The 22,189-nt window shown below is 36.9% G+C and overlaps 1 protein-coding gene across 2 annotated transcripts in view; it reads right to left on the reverse strand.

Annotated features, from left to right (window-relative positions):
• LOC107665068 (double C2-like domain-containing protein beta) overlaps positions 1–22,189 on the reverse strand; it is a 38,178-nt gene that overhangs the window by 10,515 nt on the left and 5,474 nt on the right. For both annotated transcript variants that reach the window (XM_016455819.1, XM_016455821.1), the window contains 4 exons: positions 11,197–11,306; positions 4,603–4,729; positions 4,423–4,479; positions 3,462–3,586 (listed from right to left, as the gene is read on the reverse strand). In XM_016455819.1, the coding sequence (XP_016311305.1) occupies positions 3,462–3,586; positions 4,423–4,479; positions 4,603–4,729; positions 11,197–11,306 (419 nt within the window). The remainder of the gene's footprint in view (positions 1–3,461; positions 3,587–4,422; positions 4,480–4,602; positions 4,730–11,196; positions 11,307–22,189) is intronic.

The raw sequence follows: 22,189 nt of genomic DNA on the forward strand, positions 1-22,189 counted from the left end.
AAAAAAAAAAATGCTTTTACTTGTTTTATTTTGTTTAATGTTTGAGGAGCTGCAGCGTACGTACAGTAGACATCTATTAGAGAAAAAAAAGGAGGAGGATATTAAAAACAAAGTTTATCCGTTTTTACCGAGGCGATTTAAGGTAAGTTGTAAACACCACATCTGCGCTTGTGTGTACATCTGCCGGCGCCGGCATTTTTCGAATTAACAACGGTTGTTTACGGCGACGCAAAGAATTGTGGGTTATCTGTAGCAGCGAAGGATACACCTCATGCATCCTCCGAATTCCTGTGAAAGAAGGTCGCATTCGAAGGTCGCATTCGGAGTGTCCTACTTGCTTTTCTGAAATGAGACAGCCTCGATGATGTATGCTGCCTTCGAATGCGACCTCCGGAGGGCGCAGCCTTCTAAATGAGACACAGCTAATGTAGTTCCTCAGAAACGGTTGTGGTTCCAACAAAGTGGTTGCTGAGCAACAGACAGAAGTAAACGAAGGTGTATGTTTGTAGTGTAATTTACAACAGCTTCGAACTGTATCTCAATGATCTCAACCAATCAGAATCAAGAACCGGAACTATCCGGTTTATAATGGTTTGCAAATGTGTCCCATCAACTTTTAAGTCATTAATTTAGCCTTTTTATCTTTGCAGCCCAAGAAAATAAACCTCTTTAAAGCATAACAATTATCAGATAATCTAAATTTCGAAATTTGCAAAAGTGTTTGCCTCTGCATGCACATAATCTCCGCTGGAGATAATAATTAATCACTGATTGCTCTAAAAATAACTTTATTGAACGGAAAGGCTACAAATTATTTGCTTGGTTAATTACATTCGAGATGTTTCGAACACAGCTGATGTGTCGATTCCTTTCCTGAATTTCTCTGAAAATGCCTGTAGCCTTGCCTTAGCACATTGATTAAATAGATTTCCTTCTAGCAACCTGGATATGGTGATTACATTCACATACAGGAGAGAAGAGATAGAGAATTGTGGGTAAGCTTCCCTGCCTAAGCTTCTTCGGTTAAAACCAGACACTGTGTGTTGACCGAGAAAAACATCTCGGGGAAAAAAAAACATGTGAAAGTCACTAGCTGCCCCTCTCTAAATCTAGAGATTTAGTTTCTCTTTCCCCCTATGGAATGACTACAGTATTGATTGGCCCCCAGTTTCCCTCAACAGTTAATCCCTACTTGTGTCCAGTTTCGTGTTCCCTCTATTACAGACTAAGCCAGTCCAGCACTCAACAATAACGATGGTCTGCTGACCCGGGGCCAATGTGAGAGAGTTAGTAGCTGACCGACACAGATGGAATTTTGACAAAATTAAGAGAAATACTTGACTGAGAAGCATCTGTTAGAATGGGTTAAAATGACAAACCAATTAATATGCCATCATTTTCAAACAAATAAATTTAAAATTATTAACGTGGTTTAGTGGTCAAATTTCTAGATATTATTTCAAGCTGAAATATTATTTTTTATATTTTTTTGGAATGATAATTGCTTTTAATAAAGAAAAATAATTACAAATATAAATAAAAAATAAAAATCAGCCACAAAAAAATAGAAACAAAATCATATAAACAATGTCATGGAGGGAATCCATAGAATTATAGCTGTATAATTTCTAGATATTATGCCAATTGTTTTCAGTTGTTGTTAAAAATAGAAAAAAAAAACATAAAATAGAAATACATAAAAATAAAAAAATGAAAATGGATAGGACAGGATTTAAAAAAAAAAAAGAAAAAAAAAAGGATTTTTGCTCTTTGTTGAGCCTTACCATTTAGCCCTCTTTCAAAATGTATATATAAATTTATATTTAAATGTAAATTATTTACATTAGCTAATTGGTGACACTGAAAGCACTTGGTTTTTACATTATTGGTGTATTCCAATTATGTCGCTTCATTTTATTTGTTAGAATCCATTAAATTATTACAATTAAAGCCTTTATTGCTATTAAAAAGACAAGAGTGACTGATGAAGAAAATCCAGTCTAATAAAATGAGTTTGCTGCTTCAATAAATTCCAGCTAAATCCAGCCATAACTGGAATCAACCTCAGCGGACAAAAAGCCAAATAACATCTGGTCCAGCGGTCACAATGCACAAACAATCCCAGCATCCAAACAAGCCATGCTGTCATACGTGTCACGAGAGATGGAGTCAAAATTTCCACCTTATCCTAAACTATATTGACAAGTCTAGTCCTAAACAAGCGCTAAAGCAGCTGTCACACACACATGCACACGCACACTTCCAGCAGTCTATCCCGCTGTATAAAAGCAGTCCACTCTCTAACAATAGATTTCCACTGCTCCAGTGAGCCCATCAGTGCCTGTAACTGGCACGATAAACAAGGAAATCCTATCTCCTCGGAGCAGATAGCGGAAAAAAACTCCTCTGCATCACACAACACATCAAAATACATTCACGATAAGAATGAACAGGACCCCATCAACAGAGAGAGTGGTCCAAGATTTATGCATGCTTTATCAGACTTGAGCGGAGAGAGAGAGAGAGAAAGAGCGAGGAATGGATAGTGTCGAGAAGAAGAGGTATGGCAAATGATAAAAGAACATGTGATGGGAAACCGAGGGCGGGAAGCCGAAGCTGAGAAAGCAGCGACCGAGTTTTTTCTGATTTTCCGCTTGCCTCTTGACTCTCTGCATCCATCTCTATGCCCCATTAATTCTCTATGCCTCTAAATAAAATCTCCTCATGTCTTATTGTGTGGGTGGACTTTGAATTACTCTTCGCAAGAACCCACAGGGGGATAAATTATGATCAACCGGAGGTACAGAGAGAATAAATCACCTTGAAATGAAATCCATGATGCTAACTAGGAGGAGGGCAAAGCCAATGAATTGAGTCATATCGCAATAACATGTACTTGCGTTCGCATGATGCGGTGCTATGCAATGATTCAAGGGAGGACAAACAAAATTATGCATGTTAAAACTTGTTTTTTTTATCGTAATAAATGTGAAAATTAAATAAAAGCTGTGAAAATGATAATCATGCCCACCATTGACTCACTACAGGAGCCCTGGGGATTGTACTCGTCTTCTAACATGCTTTAACTTTATTTGAACAACATCAGTGCTTTGAGGTACTGATTACAACATTAGATCCACTCGTGTGGGGTTGTAGGCTCCAATCATCACACAAAACCCATGGATCTCATCTCAAACTTCTGAAAAAACTACAAAACAAACAAAAAAACAGTCTGTTCGATGACTATTTAATGCATATTGCATGGTTTATTCTGACTGCTTGGCTTTTTATGCTTTTGCAGTGCCAAAAACTCTGACTTGGCATGAATAGGTGTTTGGACTAAAAGCTTCCACTTTATTTTTGGCTTGGAGGATACTGGACATGTGACCCCACCCACCTCTTTATCAATTCCTGTAACTTTGCCATTGTCCACTCTTAAAAAAAATGCACCAAAGACTCACATTTTGACAAAAGGGTCTGAGTATCCATTCGAATCCATGGCGGCCAGGTGGGCACAGCGAATAATTCCCACAGTCAGAGAACTTTTCTCTGTGACGTACAGCAGAGAGACCAGGATACGGCCACGCTAGAGAAACAGAGAAAGACAGACAGGCTTGGTTCCACTGATCAATATTCAGACCATCAATAATACATTAAACAATATATGTCAGTAGGGTACAACCAGGCTAAACATCCCCTTAGGAACAACATGACTGTTTTTGTAGTTCTCAATAAAATTATTATTTTTATTGTATACAAATGGAATAGCAAAATTTGCATTAAAAATAATGTAAAAAATGTAAATAATATATATATTCTTACTGTATTTTGGTCAAATAAATACAACCAGTATTGAGCATAAGAGTCTTTTGAAAGGTGTGAGTATATACTTGAAACTCCTTAAGCAAAGGATGTTTTTGCTGTTCATTTAATATATTTCAGAATTTCATAACCTGTTAGCTAAAATTAAAGAAATACTTTTAGTTAGAGAACACCATATACAATATAGTACAGGCAAAAATTATAAGACTTGTCTCAAAACTTTCACTTTAATTTTAGAGATTCTCATTAGTGACATCCCAAAAAAGTTATTTTATTATTACCGGTATAAAAATGTTTTTTAAATTTTTTTTATTATTATAAAAACTTATTTTAAATATAATTACCTTATAATCAGCTACTGAATATGATAACCTTATGGACCAGGACAGTTTATCAGTCCAAAGTGGAAAAACAAGTGTTCAGAAAAGTGCTTTTTTTGTTAATTGGTGTATTGAGATAACAAAAATTAGGTCCTTTCATCCTGGGGGCTTTGTCCTCGTTGTGCCCTCAACGTGAGTATTCTACAATCTGGGCAGTTTCAGTGTAAATAGGGAGTTTGCAGAGGTCTCAAGTATAGGATGGAAAGTATAGGATCTTTACCTCCTCTTCTACAACAGAAGCCCCAGGATCCACTGCCTGGCTGTTACCCTCCCGGGTCTGTAAAACCATAGAAAGGTTATTAATAATACAGCAAATACCCAAACACTAAATTATGCATAGTACAAATTCCAATGGACGTAACCTCACAACAGCCACAATGACTCACTCACACACACACACCTGTGCAATTCTCTCGAGGCCCATGTTGTATTTCTTGCTCTCTCCCTCCTTGAGTTTCTTGAGGGCCACCCTGACTTCACCTATGAACTCATTCCGTCCTAAACGATCCATATCACACACACACAGCCTGCAAGAGAGAGAGAAAGATGGCACTCAAAATTCTTCAGCTCAACTCTCAAGACAGAACATGTTAAGCGTGTTGCACGCACAGCCAAAGAGAGAATACGTCAAGAGAGGCTGAGGCTCTGAGCTGAGAAGTAGGTGGTATTGACTAGAGGCTGGTCATAATATCGCTTTTGACCATTTAATTTGTGCTGATAAAAGCTTTTGCAACCATCAGATATCGAGAAATATTTACACTTATTTTAATATTTTCCTGTTCAACAGGACATCTGTGAGCACCCGAATATTACTAAAATCAGATTGGTGACAAAATTAATTCAGATAAAATGACTTCTGTATTTAAATTGAGCCAATCTGCAAGACTAGATTGCTGTATAAAAATAGCCACACTATTAATTTTAAAACGTTTCATGCATCGCTATTCGGTGGCAGAGCTATTTAATCTACAGCTTCACAAAATAAAACAAATGACACTGTATCTGAGTTGAGCGTTTGCAATCCGGAATAATCATAATTCAGAAGACATGGTTTCAAATTTAAAAGACATGGTTATGGCAAAAAACACCAACAACTATAAAAAGAGTTAACATCTTTTGTAATGTCTTTTTGGATGCACATGTAAAAACAAAAACAGTGCTGACAGTTCAGCCTTATTCTTATATGAGAGTCTCTTTGATTCATTTGAATTGACACTTCTGAGCCAGTTCTTTTAATAAATGAATCAACTTTAATGAGTCACAGGTCTCCACAACTGAAGAGTCATTTTTTGAATCATTCAAAAGAACAAATAATTGATCTATTTTATCTAATTTTATTTAGTCTATTTCAGGGGTGGGGAACGTTGATCCTGGAGGGCCACTCTCCTGCAGAGTTTAGTTCCAACCCTGAAAAACCCTAGAAAAAAAAAACCTAAATGCATCCCGAAGACCTTGATTAGCTGGTTCAGGTGTTTTTGATTAGGGTTGGAGCTAAACTCTGCAGGGACACCGGCCCTCCAGGATCAACGTTCCCCACCCCTGGTCTATTTGATTCATTTATTCATCAGATACTGGGAACAATTAACACTTATGTTAGTTTTTTGCACAGTTTACATTATCCTGTTCAACAGCACCTTTATGCGAACCTGAATATTACTAAAATCACAAATATCAGTGACAAAATTAATTCAGGTTAAAATTACTTCTGAAATTAAACTGAGCCAATCTGAAAATCTAGATTACTGTATAAAAAGTGTCACACTATTAATTTTGAAGCATTTCATGCATCACTATTTGGTGGCAGAGCTACTACATTTAAAGCATCATGACAAAATAAATGATACTGTATGTGAGTTGATGATTTACAATCTAAATAAATGATAATGATTTAAAAGTAATGGTTCATGAAAATAATAAATCTCTTGTCTTGTCTTGCTGGATGCACATGTAAAAACAAATAAACAGTGCAGCCACTGAAGTCTGATTCATGTATGAGTCTATTTGATTCATTACATTTGACTACTGTATTGACACTTTTGAGCCAGTTCTTTTAATAAATGAGTCAACTTTAATGAGTCAAAAGACTACAACTGCAAAGTAATTTTTTTAATCATTCAAACGAATCATTCACTGAATATGCCAGAATGCTTACTGAATTAACATCTGACTCACTGAGCCGCATCATAAATTTAATTCACGTCTGACTTGAAACGAACCTCTTTCACAGTGTTTGTGTCCTTAATCCTCTATGGATGACATTATGAAATATGATGAGAGACTTAAATCAGCATAATTACTTACTGGTTGCTCAATTGCCTAAAGGTAAAGTAACAAACTGCAAGTTCAATTTCAGTTTTTTTATAATAATATTTATATTTTAATATATTATAAATGAATACAAATTAAAATTTGCTATTATAAATATGCCATATTATTTTTTCATCAATATATCAATTTTTAAAAACGATGGGTTAATTTGCTTTCCCCCCAACTTAGTTATTGGAACCTGCAAAACCTTTTATCGGTCAATCTCTAGTATTGACTCTGAGAAAGAGGGTGATTAAGGGAACAAAACAACAATAGCAACCAGAATGAGAAAAGAGGAATTTAAGCAAAGTGCCCAATGTAAGAAAAGACAGATGTTTTTTACGTCAGTGACAGAGATGTAACGGAAAAAGAAAACTGAGTAAAGAATATACTGTGAAGCAGAAAAACCAGGATGAGGAGACAAATACCAAAATTGAGGAGAGAAAGAGCTGAAGTGTTAATGTGGGTGTCAAAGAGCGAGAGCGCGAGAGGCTGCACGCAAGCAGATGACACTGACATCATGATCTTGTTGGCTTCTCACTTCCGTCTAGGGCTCGATTAGTCATTCCTTCCAGGCAGGTATGTACACATGCTACCATAAACATATGCACACACACTCGTGTGGAGGTGGATAACAGGTGCTCTCTACTTCCTGTAACCTGTCCTGGGAACCGTTCTTCCTGAAGCTGCTATTTATTACTCGTGGGGTTGAGCTTTCCTTGTTAATGTCAGTCACAGTGATTATGTTGAGAGTTTGCATGCATATGGAAGTCACCAGCATGCAGGACATCCGAAAGACAGGTACTTTTCAGTGTTTATTCAGTACTGAACTGTGAGTCAGATGAGTCATGGGCAGGCCCACGCAGTATTTCACGAAAAAAGCTCCACAGGTTTCTGAAGAATTTGACTGCTTGATATTTTGAGTTTTTCACGTTTATTACAGTTTTTCTCAGTCGCTTTGGTGCATTTCTCACATCACTATTTACATTTGCACAACAGTTAGTTCAACCTCCACAACATAGAAATGCACCAAAGCGACTGAGAAAAACTGTAAGTGATCATATGCTAATTCAATGAATGATTTCAGCTACCATTAAGAATGCAGTACACTCTACTTCATTTAACACATATTACAATCTAAAACTGCTCCAAACAATGATAGAACAATGAATGGATGGATGGATGAATAGATGCATGGATGGATGGATAGCTAGAATGATAGAAAGATGGAAAGATTGACCAATAGGACGATGGATGGACCGATAGAATGATGGATAGATTGACCAATCGAACGGTGGAGGGATGGACGGATAGTGAGAATGATGGATAGATTGACCAATAGAATTATGGATGAATGAATGGATAGATGGACAGATTGACCAATATAATGATGGATGGATGGATGAATGGTTGGATAGCTAGAATGATAGAATGATGGATAGATTGACCAATAGAATGATGGATGGACAGATGGATGGATGGATGGATGGATGGATGGATGGATAGCTAGAATGACAGAATGATGGTTAGACTGACTGATAGAATAATGGATGGATGGATGGATGGACAGACAGACAGATAGCTAGAATGATGGATGGATAGTTAGAATGACAGAATGATGAATAGATTGACTGATAGAATAATGGAAGGACAGATGGACAGATAGCTAGAATGATGGATAGATTGACCGATAGAATGATGAATGGATGGATTGATAGAACGATGGATGGATAGATAGCTAGAATGGTAGAATGATGGATAGATTGACCGATAGAATGATGGATGGATGGATAGATTGACTGATAGAATGATGAATGGATGGATGGATGGATTGATAGAACGATGGATGGATAGATAGCTAGAATGACAGAATGATGGATAGATTGACTGATAGAATGATGGATGGATGGATAGATTGACCGATAGAATGATGAATGGATGGATGGATGGATAGATAGCTAGAATGACAGAATGATGGATAGATTGACCGATAGAATGATGAATGGATGGATGGATGGATTGATAGAACGATGGATGGATAGATAGCTAGAATGACAGAATGATGGATAGATTGACTGATAGAATGATGGATGGATGGATAGATTGACCGATAGAATGATGAATGGATGGATGGATGGATAGATAGCTAGAATGACAGAATGATGGATAGATTGACCGATAGAATGATGAATGGATGGATGGATGGATTGATAGAACGATGGATGGATAGATAGCTAGAATGACAGAATGATGGATAGATTGACTGATAGAATGATGGATGGATGGATAGATTGACCGATAGAATGATGAATGGATGGATGGATGGATAGATAGCTAGAATGACAGAATGATGGATAGATTGACCGATAGAATGATGAATGGATGGATGGATGGATTGATAGAACGATGGATGGATAGATAGCTAGAATGACAGAATGATGGATAGATTGACTGATAGAATGATGGATGGATGGATAGATTGACCGATAGAATGATGAATGGATGGATGGATGGATAGATAGCTAGAATGACAGAATGATGGATAGATTGACCGATAGAATGATGAATGGATGGATAGATTGACTGATAGAATGATGAATGGATGGATGGATGGATTGATAGAACGATGGATGGATAGATAGCTAGAATGACAGAATGATGGATAGATTGACTGATAGAATGATGGATGGATGGATAGATTGACCGATAGAATGATGAATGGATGGATAGATTGACTGATAGAATGATGAATGGATGGATGGATGGATTGATAGAACGATGGATGGATAGATAGCTAGAATGACAGAATGATGGATAGATTGACTGATAGAATGATGGATGGATGGATAGATTGACCGATAGAATGATGAATGGATGGATAGATTGACTGATAGAATGATGAATGGATGGATGGATGGATTGATAGAACGATGGATGGATAGATAGCTAGAATGACAGAATGATGGATAGATTGACTGATAGAATGATGGATGGATGGATGGATGAACAGATGGACAGATAGCTAGAATGATGGATAGACTGACCGATAAAATGATGGATGGATGGATTGATAGACAGCTAGAATGATAGAATGATGAATAGCTAGAATGATGGATAGACTGATGAATGGATGGATAAAAGGATAAACAGAATCAGAAAATGTATCTAATTTTTTTTGCTCACTTGGATAAATCTAATTACTCCACCCCTAATTGTCGAAAATGTTAAAAAGTTGTCAAAAATCCCTCTCCACAACTGTATATTAAACATCAAACTTCTGATTGGCGGTAATCGCTGCATCATACATTTTCACTCTAGTGAGGGTAGAAAAATGACGCTGTAAAGTGTCATGTCTGGTTAGGGCAAAGAGTCAGGGTGTTTTTAAAATCTGGCAAAGATTTGTCAGCTAGGCTCCTAAAAGACTACTCAACTCACACTGCCTACTAATAAACAATGAACACACATACTGTACGCTTACTACGATGGCGACTCCAGTAATAGCATAGGATGCTTTACTATAATGGCACAATAGCACTATTGATAACGCAGTCATTCTCCAGAAAATGTTCCCTGCCAATAGCCTGCCAGCAGCACTCATTGTTCTCATGTGGCAAATGACATTCACATGACAAAAGACAAGCTGATGATAGAAAAGCAGTATATTGACAAAGGGCCATATGGGAGGAAATATAGTAAATATGGAACTACTATTTGCTCTGCATAACACCTCCAAAATCTTGCATAAAATATGAATTCCTCTCGCTTCACCCTTTACTGAACAACTGCAGCCGGATTTGAGATCGGCCAGCTGTCACAGCCCAGACACAGTCACCGTGACAAGGAGCTGACGCTGCCCGTGGTGACACTCCATCTATGCCCTGGGCTCCGACAACCTGCTCTTCGGGATGATGGTCACAGAGCGTAACAGAGCAGAAAGAATCATCGAATCAAACTCATCCTTTGGGATTCCAAAGTGGCAAGAATCCATGTTCACCACAAGAAACAGATCGGCACGTGCCACTTTTGGCACAATGTATGCACCTAATTGTTTCTGTTAAAAAAATTCACAATTTCTACAAATATCTCAGCATACTGCAGAAGCAAAAATCTCTGGATTGAAGCACTGAGGTAAATCTGGGTTGAGTTAAAAAACCTTTCAGCATGAAACTCGAATTTTTCACGGTCTCAACCAAAAAGTGGAACAAGTAAAGCAAGCGGCTTCGCTCTCTCTTTATCTCTGCCTCTCTCTCATCCCACGAGAGCTCCTGCTAGGTTTGTTTCCTGGCTGTGGATCACAAGGGTTTCTATTACATTTCTAGAGAAATTGGCCCTATCTCGTTCTGTCCTCTGAGTTTTATTGCTCAAATTGTAGCGTACCTCTACACAGAAGGTTAGACCCAAGTGTGGGTGTTGCACCACAGAGACGTCCTCTACATGCTGTCGAAGACACACACGCATACACACAATGTGCTCCGAGTGACACTATGCTTCTGCAGAGTTTTCTTGACCTCAAAGTAATGAAATTCACACATGTAGTTCACACATGATATCATCATTAATAAGTCGGACGGAGACACTCATGGGATTTTACAGAGAACCATATGTTCAAAGGTGAATTGGAAGTGCAAGTAGAGCCAAAAATACTTGAAGCTGGTGAGGATCATGGGAAACATAGGTAGTACAGTACCTGAGGGTTTTGGTGGTCATGTCAGCAGCCGTGATGCCGTGATAGATGAGTGTTTCGTTCCACACTGGATTCAGCGTGTTCTTTAAAGTCTTAGTCCGCAATTTATTTGCCTGAAAAAGAGAGGAAGAGTGTACTGAGACTGATAACGAATTTAATTTATACACACACTGGGTCAAGACAAAGCTGCTCGTGCACAATTTTTGCTGGCTTTGCAACAGCTGTGCACGCACATAAATTTGTTCTTACCATCAGTCTAATGTTGATGAACCCGGATGAATGTAAATGAGGGAGCACATGCTTCAGTTAGTCATTAGCATAAGACACGCCCAAACCATCTCCATATAAGGGCTTCCACAAAACCTTTCCTATCTTTCTTCACTCTCTGAAAATGCTCTCTAAAGATCCCTCTCACCTGAGCACATACAGCAATATTTTCTGCGTTTTCTTGCAAAATCTATCTAAGACTGAGCTGTATTTGACATCATTTTTATTACTCTGAAAGTAACACCTGAAGTAAGATTTATTGTGGGGTAGCTAGTGAATTTGTATTATTAATTTTATTATCTATATATACTGGTTTAGGCAGTAGGTTTACTATATATATATATATATATATATATATATATGCATATATAATTATTACATATATATAATAAGATAAAATAAAAATATTTAAACATCTACAGATGCATTTACTTGAGACTGGGAAGCAAAGTCTTATTATACACAAAATTGTGCAGGAAAGAAGACTTATTTTCAGAAAATTCAAAAAGACTTATTTTCTTACCCAATTTTAAATATTTAACCTTAAATTAAGAACAATATAAGAACAATAAACTTAATTCAACATACATTCTCTGAAAACAATCATTTATCTGATCTGAATGATGCTTAGACATTTCTACTGGAATGCAAGACTGATTAAAACAATGACTTTTCTTCATTGCAGGTGAGGTTGAAACACTTTCTCAAACATAATTCTATTAAAATGGAACTTTAATTTATCACCATATACCCAGTGTAATGTTTCCACGACTTTCACGCAATGTCATCATAGAACAGCACCATGAGCTTATTACTAGGACAGTCCCCCCTGGAGCAACATGGGGTTAAGCGCCTCGCTCAAGGGCATAATGGTGATGGTCAAGCAACCCTGCGGTCAACAGCCTGAGCCTTAACCACTACACCGCATCACCCCAGTACATCCTAAATGAAGAAACTGAGCTCTAAACTCACCACTAAACTAGAAGCTCAATCATCCCCAAAATAAACATTCTTTTTCGTTTCACCACCTAAGAGCATTTGGGGAAATAATTAACACCCCCCAAGCTCAATCTGTGCAGAAATTACCACTGCTGTAAATAGTTTCTGAATTTAAAGAATCTGTTAGAATCAGATGCTGCTCAGATGTGCTACAGTTGTTTGCACTTTGTGCAGTGGGTGTTGATGTAGTGGTTAAGGCTCTGGGCTAGGAACTGGAAGGCTGCTTCAATTCCTACAAAGCGCAACCCATGAGTCATCACCACTGTGCCCTTGAACAAAGCACTTAATCCCAGGTTGCACAAGAAATTCTATGGTGATCTTGTATGAACATCACAGAAATATGTATAAATACTGATTTGCACATAACTGCAGCTTAAATATCAAGGGCCAGATTTATTAAACTGGGCAAATTAGCGCGAGAGCACAATTCCAAAACAGCGCTGATGGGCGTTTACTGACAATGCGCAAATTAAAGAACACAGACGCAACATCTCATTTACATATCGACCAAGCACAGCGCACATTAGCATAGTCACAAATAAGCAGAGCCGATGCTCATCAGGGGTGGGTGATCTACTTACGACACAGACACAAGATAGTTTAAGACATGCTTTTTTTGGACGTTAAATAATGGTGCAAATACCAGTAATTTGACAAGCGCAAACGTTAGTAAATTGTGTTGCGTGATTCATTTTAATACTCTCCTCCCATCAATTTTTTCTGAAAGGGAAACTCCTACAAATGCATATTCAATAAGGTCATGCACAAAAATAACTGTGCCCACGCCTTTTCAGTGCTAACTTTTAACTGCGCATTTTTAATAAATCCTGACAGTACTATTTTAACGACAAAAGACAATTTTCGCTGTCGCAAGTTGTTAGTAAATCTGGCCCCATATATGTTCTGATTGACTGTGATATTGCACCGCATTTTTGTCTTTATTGTTGACTAGCGTTGTTAAAACTACCGACTTCGGTACTGCAATTTTTAAAACGTCCATTTCCCGCTAACATTTGAGCTCTGTTGAGCGGATTCTTAAACACCGCTGATTGGCTATAGTGTTCATGCGCTCAACAGATACGTCTGTGATTGGCGTCAATGATCATTGCTTCACGCTTTTCACCATAGGAGCGTTTGAAAGCCGCGTCTATCAGCACGGATCTGTCTATGTGCAGATATATTAGGTATCTGCTGATAGACGCGGTTTTTTAAATTAAGTCAGTACTTTTGACAACACTAACACTTTTTTTCCCCTTGTCTTAAATAATGCAAAAAAAAAAAAACTGTCATACTGGGTAAAAAATATTTACAGCTGCTAAATGTTCTCAGTGCACCCATCACTGACAGGTGTAGTAAAATTTCATTTTAGTCATGACAACTCCCGGGATAAATTGTAAAATCTTTATTAGTGTAAATAGAATGTGCATAGGTTTGGTCTCGGCAGGCTAGATAGCTACGCTGCTGCTGCAGAGCAAGCAGACTTGAGCCTCTGTCACACAGAGTGTTGAGAACGGAAAATTGCCATAGAATTGCTAGGGTGCCTTCTGCGTGAACTCAAGCACGATGCCGGGATGGGGATCTAAAAACACTGCATCAGTTCTGGAATAAGCCCTGTGTGAACAAAAGGCACAACCAAGGGTGTATCGTAGTTATGATGCATGTTATTGTGCAACTCTTTTACTGGGTGTTTTGAAGGCAGATCAATGTTCACGACGAAAAAATATGTGCAAACTGGAATCAAGCAGAGATTGCTGAAGCTGAGATTGTTCGCCAATTTAGTGGAACCTACATGTCACATTGCATGTCACATCGTGATGTCACGTGTCTTTACGGGATCTTGATGGGATGTGTGTGAATGCATGCACAGATTCACTGTCAGTGTGAGTGAACCAAAATCAAACGATCCCAGGACAAATCACAGGACACATTATCCGTTATTTTCCTGAATCTCTGTGTGAAAGAGGATTTGCTTTCCACAATGCTCAGATCATAAAATTAAAAGGAAACATGCTGCTGCTGCTAGAGAGAGGAAGATCCCCAGTAGCAGATCCAGACAGGTGGTGTTGGGGAGGTGGTAGACTAAGATGAGGGCATGCATACATAGCATTCCTTAAATACGTCCTGGTTATATAGGTAAACGTTAATGAGTATGTGAATCCGATTGGCTGGGAACATTGAATTGAATGCAAGTAGAGTTTCATGGCTGAACTATTAATTTTGTTCCATGTGTTTAACCAAAAAATAAATAAATCTGAAATTATATTTAAATATGAAAAGGACGAAGAGAAACTTAGGACACAAGGAGAGAAGAAGAGATAAAAGTATAAACAAACTACATAAATAGTTTGAGGTAGTTGTATCATGCACTTTTGCAGTCCTTGCTCACTTTGTGGCCAAGGTGAGATAAAATGGAGAAAAAAAACACTTTTTAGCTAAATGTAAGACTCAGCTGCAACTCAGCTGGACTCTCCAAATGTAGATAAGTAAAAGTGCCAGTGTTTCAGAACCTATTTTACCTGCAATAAATTACAACAAATAATTTCTGAGAAATTGGATTTCAGATCTATTTGGATCAAAAATCTGAGGGGACACATGCTCCTAGTTTGAATGGGCATGATGCATCTGGGTAGAGATGACAGTGGGAGAGATGAAGAGAGAGAGTCAGTCAGGGAGGACAGGAGAGGAAACATCATTTATCTATTCTCCCTCAGGTGAAAGGCAGACATCTGCTCACCTACTTTGCAGAGGAGAGAGAGAGGACGAGAGGCTTTCCCCAGCTCACCTCCTCTCTCTCACACACACACAATCATCATTACCCCTTCTGTTTCTTACCCTAAAAAAATCTGCTCACTCCCAATACTCACATACATACACTTGTTTACTTATCTAAATGAGGACTAAATGTGTAAACCTCTATTGTTTTGTGTTTAAACTAATTATAAGACTAACCCAAACTATAACCTTTTGAAAATAATACTTTATGTTTTTCAAGAGCGATGGTTGGGTTGGATGGACGGACAGACAGAAAGATAGATTGACAGACAGATTGAGAGATAGACGGAGGGACGGAAGGCCAGATAGATGACAGACAGACAGACAGACAGACAGACAGACGGAGAGAAAGACTCTCTGTCTGTCTGTCTGTTTGTCAGATAAAAGGACAGATAGACAGACAGATGAAAAGAATGATCTATAGATAGAATGACAGAATGATGGATATATAGAACAACAGACTGACAGACAAATGGACAAACAGATAGATGGATAGATGATAGATAGATAGGCAGATAGATAGATAGATAGATGATTTAAATATATTTTGAATATATTGACAAAACAACAGGGGCTAAGAATTCTGCACTGGTCTTCACACATAATCAATGGTGCTCTTTGGATATTTAGAGGTCAATATCAACTAGAAAGATGAATTACTCTAAGGCACTTGTAGTAACAATAAAATGCCTTTAATTGACTGGGCTAAATAATTAAAATAGTAAAAAAGGTAGATCTACACGTTTTCGGCTTCAAAGCCTTCTTCAGGATACAAATCAAGTGACAAGGAAAGCTCTCCCTTACCAAAAAGTAGTATACTTCAAGTTTATTTTAGTAAGTATACTTAAGTAAAGTTCAAGTATATTTTTAAGTATACTTTATGTAGTAAGTATTCAAATATCAGTGTACTAGTAGTATACTTGTAAGTGTACTATTTCAATACTCCTTGGGACTAAATTGGCCCACTTTCTAGTATATAAAAGTATACTTTTAAGTATACTTTAAGTATAACAGAAGTAAACTTGAAGTACACAATTAGTTTACAACAATATTTTTAGCTTGTACTGCAACTACACTAAAAGTGAACTTATATGAATACTGATAGTTTTCTAATTAAATACTTGTAGTAGCATTTTTAGTACACTTTGAAGTATAGTCTCAGTAAACTACTAGTTTAGTAGTTTTATACTGCAAGTATACTCGTAAGTTTTATTTAAGTGAACTTTACATCATACTTTCTACTACATACTTTAAGTATACCTATTTAGGTATTAATTTGTATATATGTTGTTACATGAATATCTGAACATACAAAACATCAAAAGAACAGGGTATCTGCTTGTAAACAAAAACATTTTATTCTAGCTTCATGCATTCTTTTTTTAAACACTTGAATGTGGATAAGTTTCATAAATAAAAAATAAAGAAATAAACAACATTTTGAACAAAACACTTAAAAAAGACTATGAATGGGATTCAGAATGATAATCAAAACGTAGATAAAGTCGATCAACACCCCAAAGCTTGACAGTCATTATTACCTCTTCATTGGTCGACATTTTATTCCATAATGTTACATAGTTTTGATACTGTTTTATGTCTGATGATCGTGTTAGAATACATGTGGAAGCATCTGTTGTTTCTGTTTCTTCTTCACTTGTGTTTTTTGGAAATTCTGTACAGAAGATGTGTACTAGCGCCCCCTACAGTATAACAATGAAAAAAGAAAAAAGTATAAGTCAAGTATACTTAAATGTCATTTTAAGTATATTTCTGAGAAGTACATAAAGCCCATTTCTGAGAAGTACATACAAAGTAGACTAAAAGTATACTTTCCTATTTTTAGTTTAAAAGAAGTATACTAATAGCACACTTGAATAAACTTCTTTTTCGTAAGGGCTAGCCACTCCCATTGATTACCAACTGTCTTTGATTGCTTATTAATTGTTTAAGAACACTTGTTTGAACAATTGATGTGTATCCCGAAGAAGGCTTTGAAGCCGAAACGCGTAGATCTACCTTTTTAACTATTTTAATGATCTAGCCCAGTCAAAGGCTTTTTATTGTTACTATGAGTGCCTTGGAGTAATACATCTTTCTATAATTTTAATATATTATTATTATTATTACTACCACATTATCTTTTAGTACTTATTGTATTTATATTATATATTTGCTTATTATTTAGTAATTTGTTTTTAGCTTTCTCCACAAAGGTGATTTCATGTCTTACTATCCTTGTGGGCAGAAGCACCATGCCCATGAAGACAATTTTAAAAGCAACTTCCAAAATGTATCTTGAGCAAATTAAGGTGTGCAGTTATTTTAGAAAAATACGGTGTATGTCTAAATCTGGCCAACTCAACTAACCAATTCTGTCTTCATTTATGCACAGCCATTTTGCTTCAAACATGCATGGCTTTTCCCCTGTAGAATAAAATGTCAAAACTGCTCTTTTCTTTATAACGAAAATGCATGACGATCACTGGCTGTCAAGTTCAGCTAAAATTTAGCTTTTGTATACTGAAAAAACAGCAACAACAACATATTAGGTCGGGACTTGAACCCGGGTCCCCTTTCACGCTGCACAAAAACTGTAACACTGAACTCATCTCACACAAAACACTACAGAGCAAGTTGAAAAGTGTTTTTTCCCCCCGTAGTCATGTCATGCCCTGCCTACGGCACAGAGTGAGCCAGAACCACCGCTGGTACCCCCTGAAAAATGGTGCCGCTGCTTGTGGGGACGGTTGCTCTCCTCAATGTAGGCCAAATCTAACCACCCACACACACACAAACACACAGCTCACCATCACACCATTTCTTCCCTAAAATTCTGCTCCCACCCGACTCTCGCACTTCAAATACCCTGACATGCACGCTAAAACTGTAACACTGAACTCATCTCACACAAAACACTACAGAGCAAGTTGAAAAGTGTTTTTTCCCCCCGTAGTCATGTCATGCCCTGCCTACGGCACAGAGTGAGCCAGAACCACCGCTGGTACCCCCTGAAAAATGGTGCCGCTGCTTGTGGGGACGGTTGCTCTCCTCAATGTAGGCCAAATCTAACCACCCACACACACACAAACACACAGCTCACCATCACACCATTTCTTCCCTAAAATTCTGCTCCCACCCGACTCTCGCACTTCAAATACCCTGACATGCACGCTAAACTCCCCAAACTGGGCAATTACCCTGCAACAGCTCATTTAACAAATTAGTGTTAAATCAAAGAAACGCTCTGGCTGTGAAGACCCAAACACAATCTCCCAAACCGCAGCCTCTCTCGCGCTCGCTCTCCTGACAGAGCGAGTCCACGTCATTCATTGCCTGAAGAACATGTTGCTTCTCTGCATATTTCATTTCATCTCTCTCTCTCGCTCTGTTCTACTATCTGCACTGCTGCATTTGAAGCTGGAACCAGCCAAGCTTGGCTATCCTCTCTCTCGCCCCCTGAGGATGCTCGGCAAATGAATAAACACACTTTAATTCCAACAGACATTAGCAAAAAATACATGTAACAATCCATTAAAACAGCACCAACTGAGAAAATAGCTACTGGGACTTGAGATGAATCATTCAAACCACTATTCATTTAATTGACTTTACTGTGGCAGTACCATAGTACAGTGATGGCATCAGATGGTAAGGTCATACTGAGTGTTTAACATACAGTATTCATTTACCATGGCATTTACAATTCAATAAAAAGTAACAAACATTATATTTCTTGGCCATTTACAATGATAGTACCATGATGATTATCTGACAGCATCACATACAAAAATGTACCTTGGTACTACCATTTTTTTTGGAAAATGTACAATGGTAGTACCAGGGCTGTACGTTAACTTTTTTTTCACATAGCACTGGTGCTACAGAGGTTGAAAGTTTTGTAGCACAGGCCAAAAAGTTGTAGCACAAGTAAGTTTTTTCGTAGCATGTGCGACATATATGTCGCACTGTACAGCCCTGAGTACAAATGTATTCCTGGGATTATATAAAAATAATACATATATACATGTACACTACAGTTTAAACATTTGGGAGGATAAGATTTTTTATGTTTTGGAATGAAGTCTCTTTTGCTCACAAAAGATGCATTTATTTGATCAGAAATACAGTAAAAACAGTAATATTGTGAAATATTATTACAATTTAAAAGAACTGTTTTCTATTTTAATATATTTTAAAATGTAATTTATTACTGTGATGCAAAGCTGAATTTTCAGCATCATTACTCCAGTGTTTTTGAGTGTCACATGATCCTTAAGAAATCATTCTAATATGATCTGATGCTCAAGAATCATTTAATATTACACTCAAAACGCTTGTGGTGTTTAGTATTTGTGTGCAAACCATGACAATTTTCAGGATTCTTTAAAAAATAGAAAGTTCAAAAGATTTATTTAGAAATCTTTTGTAACATTCTAAATATCTTTCCTTTCTATTGATAAATTTTATGCATCCTTGCTAAAAGTATTAATTTCTTTCAAATGTAAAAAAAAAACAACAAAAAAAAACCTTTCTTCTTTGGAATAATGTGTACTGGTGAATTATTCACAATAAAACTAGAAAAGTGCATTAAGTTAACTTTATTTTCTTGTTGACTTTAAGCTTCAGTGATGTTGAGTACACTAAAACATGGTACTTTAGACAGTAAAGACTGTAAACCATAAAAGCAAACTTACAATCTGAGTTTGCCCTTCAAGCATTCATCAAAAAATGCTCCTACTTACTCCTACTAGCTTTCCAGCTATTTTCTCTCCAAGTTCCTCACTCATATTGCATCTTTGCCTGCAACAGCATATGGTTTCACCTGTCTCTCTCTCCTCCTGCCAAATTGGTGCTATCGCATTTTCTTCTAAATATTTTATCCTCATCTTCCACTTCTCTCTTCCCCCTTTTCTCTCTCTCCCTTTCCTCCCTCCATCTGGCCCAGGGCAGTGAGATTCCCAGAGCAGCAGCTTGGGAGAGTGTGTGTGACTCAGATATCTCATTCTCCATGCTGTGTGATGATGACACACACACACAAACTCGACCAAGAAGGGCCACTCACGAGCTCTACAATCTCTCCCTCCCTCTCGTTTTTTTCCCCTTCTGCTTCCTGCACTTTTTATGGGATGCTGATGGAGTTCCTGCACGGGAAGTAGTTCGTTAAAGGGATGGTTCAAGCAAAAATTACTCATCGCCACATCGTCCCAAAGCTGTGTGACTTTCTTTAATCTGTGGAACATAAAATAAGTAGTTCTGATGGCGACTAGCTATTGTAGCATTTATTCATATTTTGAAAAGGTTTTATTTTTATATTTCCAGGTGTCATTTTTGTTCAAGCCTTAGTAATTTTATAATGTGCTTTTGTCATTTTATATAGTGGTGGCCAAGAAACAGAACAAACTGACACAGGCTAAATCCAGAAGAACTGTGGCAACGTCTCCAAGATGCTTTAAGAAACCTACCTGCAAAGCTACAGTACTGTTAAAAGTTTTAGGTCTCTTAAAGCATCTTGGAGACGTTGCCACAGTTCTTCTGGATTTAGTCTGTCTCAGTTTGTTCTGTTTCTTCATGTCATTCCAGACAGACTGGATGATGGTGAGATCAGATCTCTGTGTGGAGCACTGGCTGTTGTCAGACAAAAATCTCCCTGGATTATTACAATTAATGGCAAAATTTATGTTTGGAAATGTAAACTGATATTTCCTGCTGACACACTACAGCATACTAGTGTTCTAATAATTTTGGCCACCACTGTATTAGTTTTTTTGTATTTTTACATAGCTCTAATTTAATTTTAGTTTTATAAATGTTTGTATTATTAAATGAATTTCAGTTGTCAATGCAACATTTCTAATTTTCATTTCAATATTTATATTTTATTTGCATTTTTTTAAATTATTGAAAACATTTTATCTTTAGTTAACAACACTGGGTTGAGCTCTTAAATATCATAAAAGTCTTGTGTGCTATATATTTCAATTCTTCATACAGTGCTTTAAGCAAGAAACAGATTAAAATTTAACATGTGACTACTGAAAATATTGCATGGCAGTTTGGTCACTATTCACTTTCATTGTATGGATGGTATGTTGTCTAGGCAATATTTATAATATTTTACAAATTTTGAGGCTTTTACTTTTATATTTTCAGTTTTCATTTTTGATGAAGTAATTTTTAAAACATTTCTAAACAGCTTTATTGATTTTTTTATTTCAGTTTTGAAGTAATTTTAGTACTTTACCTTTAAATGTAAAAAACTAAAATTAGAAAATTATTGTGACAACTAACTGAAATAAATAGATTAAAATTTTAAATTAAATCAAAACAGTATATTTTAATATTATATTTAGATTTTTATTTGTATTTATTTATTTATTTTAACACTTAATACACTTTAGTTTTAGTTAACAACACTGGGACAAGCCCTCTTAAATGTCATAAATTAGAAATATTGCCTTGTTGACAACTACCTAATAAAAAGTTTTTCATCTAATATTTATATTTCATTTCTTTTTTTGTATCTGAATTACTGAAAACCATTTACTTTATAGTTTACACTGGGTGAAGCCCTTTTAAAAAATCATAAAATTAGCCCATATGACTTGTACAGCATATCACAGGCCGTACAATGCTCTCTGTTAGGAACAGATTGAAATATAAAATGTGACTACTGAAAATCTTTCTTAGCAGTCATGGTCGCCATTCACTTCCATTGTACAAACAAAAAAGCTCTTTTCCATAAAAGAAGAAAAAATGTCATACAAGGTCGAGTAAAAGACAAAATGTTTATTTTTAGGTGAACTATTCCTTTAATAGATCGCATATGGATGCATATGAAACCATGAAGCGTGTAAAAGGACAAAAGGAGAGAGAGAGTGTTATAAATGGGTTCTTTTAATGCCAGCACGCCCACGTACGTGCGTGAGAGTATGTGTACGTCTACGTCTGAAGGTGG

This window comes from Sinocyclocheilus anshuiensis, unplaced genomic scaffold, assembly GCF_001515605.1.
Source record: "Sinocyclocheilus anshuiensis isolate Anshui unplaced genomic scaffold, SAMN03320099.WGS_v1.1 scaffold555, whole genome shotgun sequence".
Classification (NCBI taxonomy): domain Eukaryota; kingdom Metazoa; phylum Chordata; class Actinopteri; order Cypriniformes; family Cyprinidae; genus Sinocyclocheilus; species Sinocyclocheilus anshuiensis.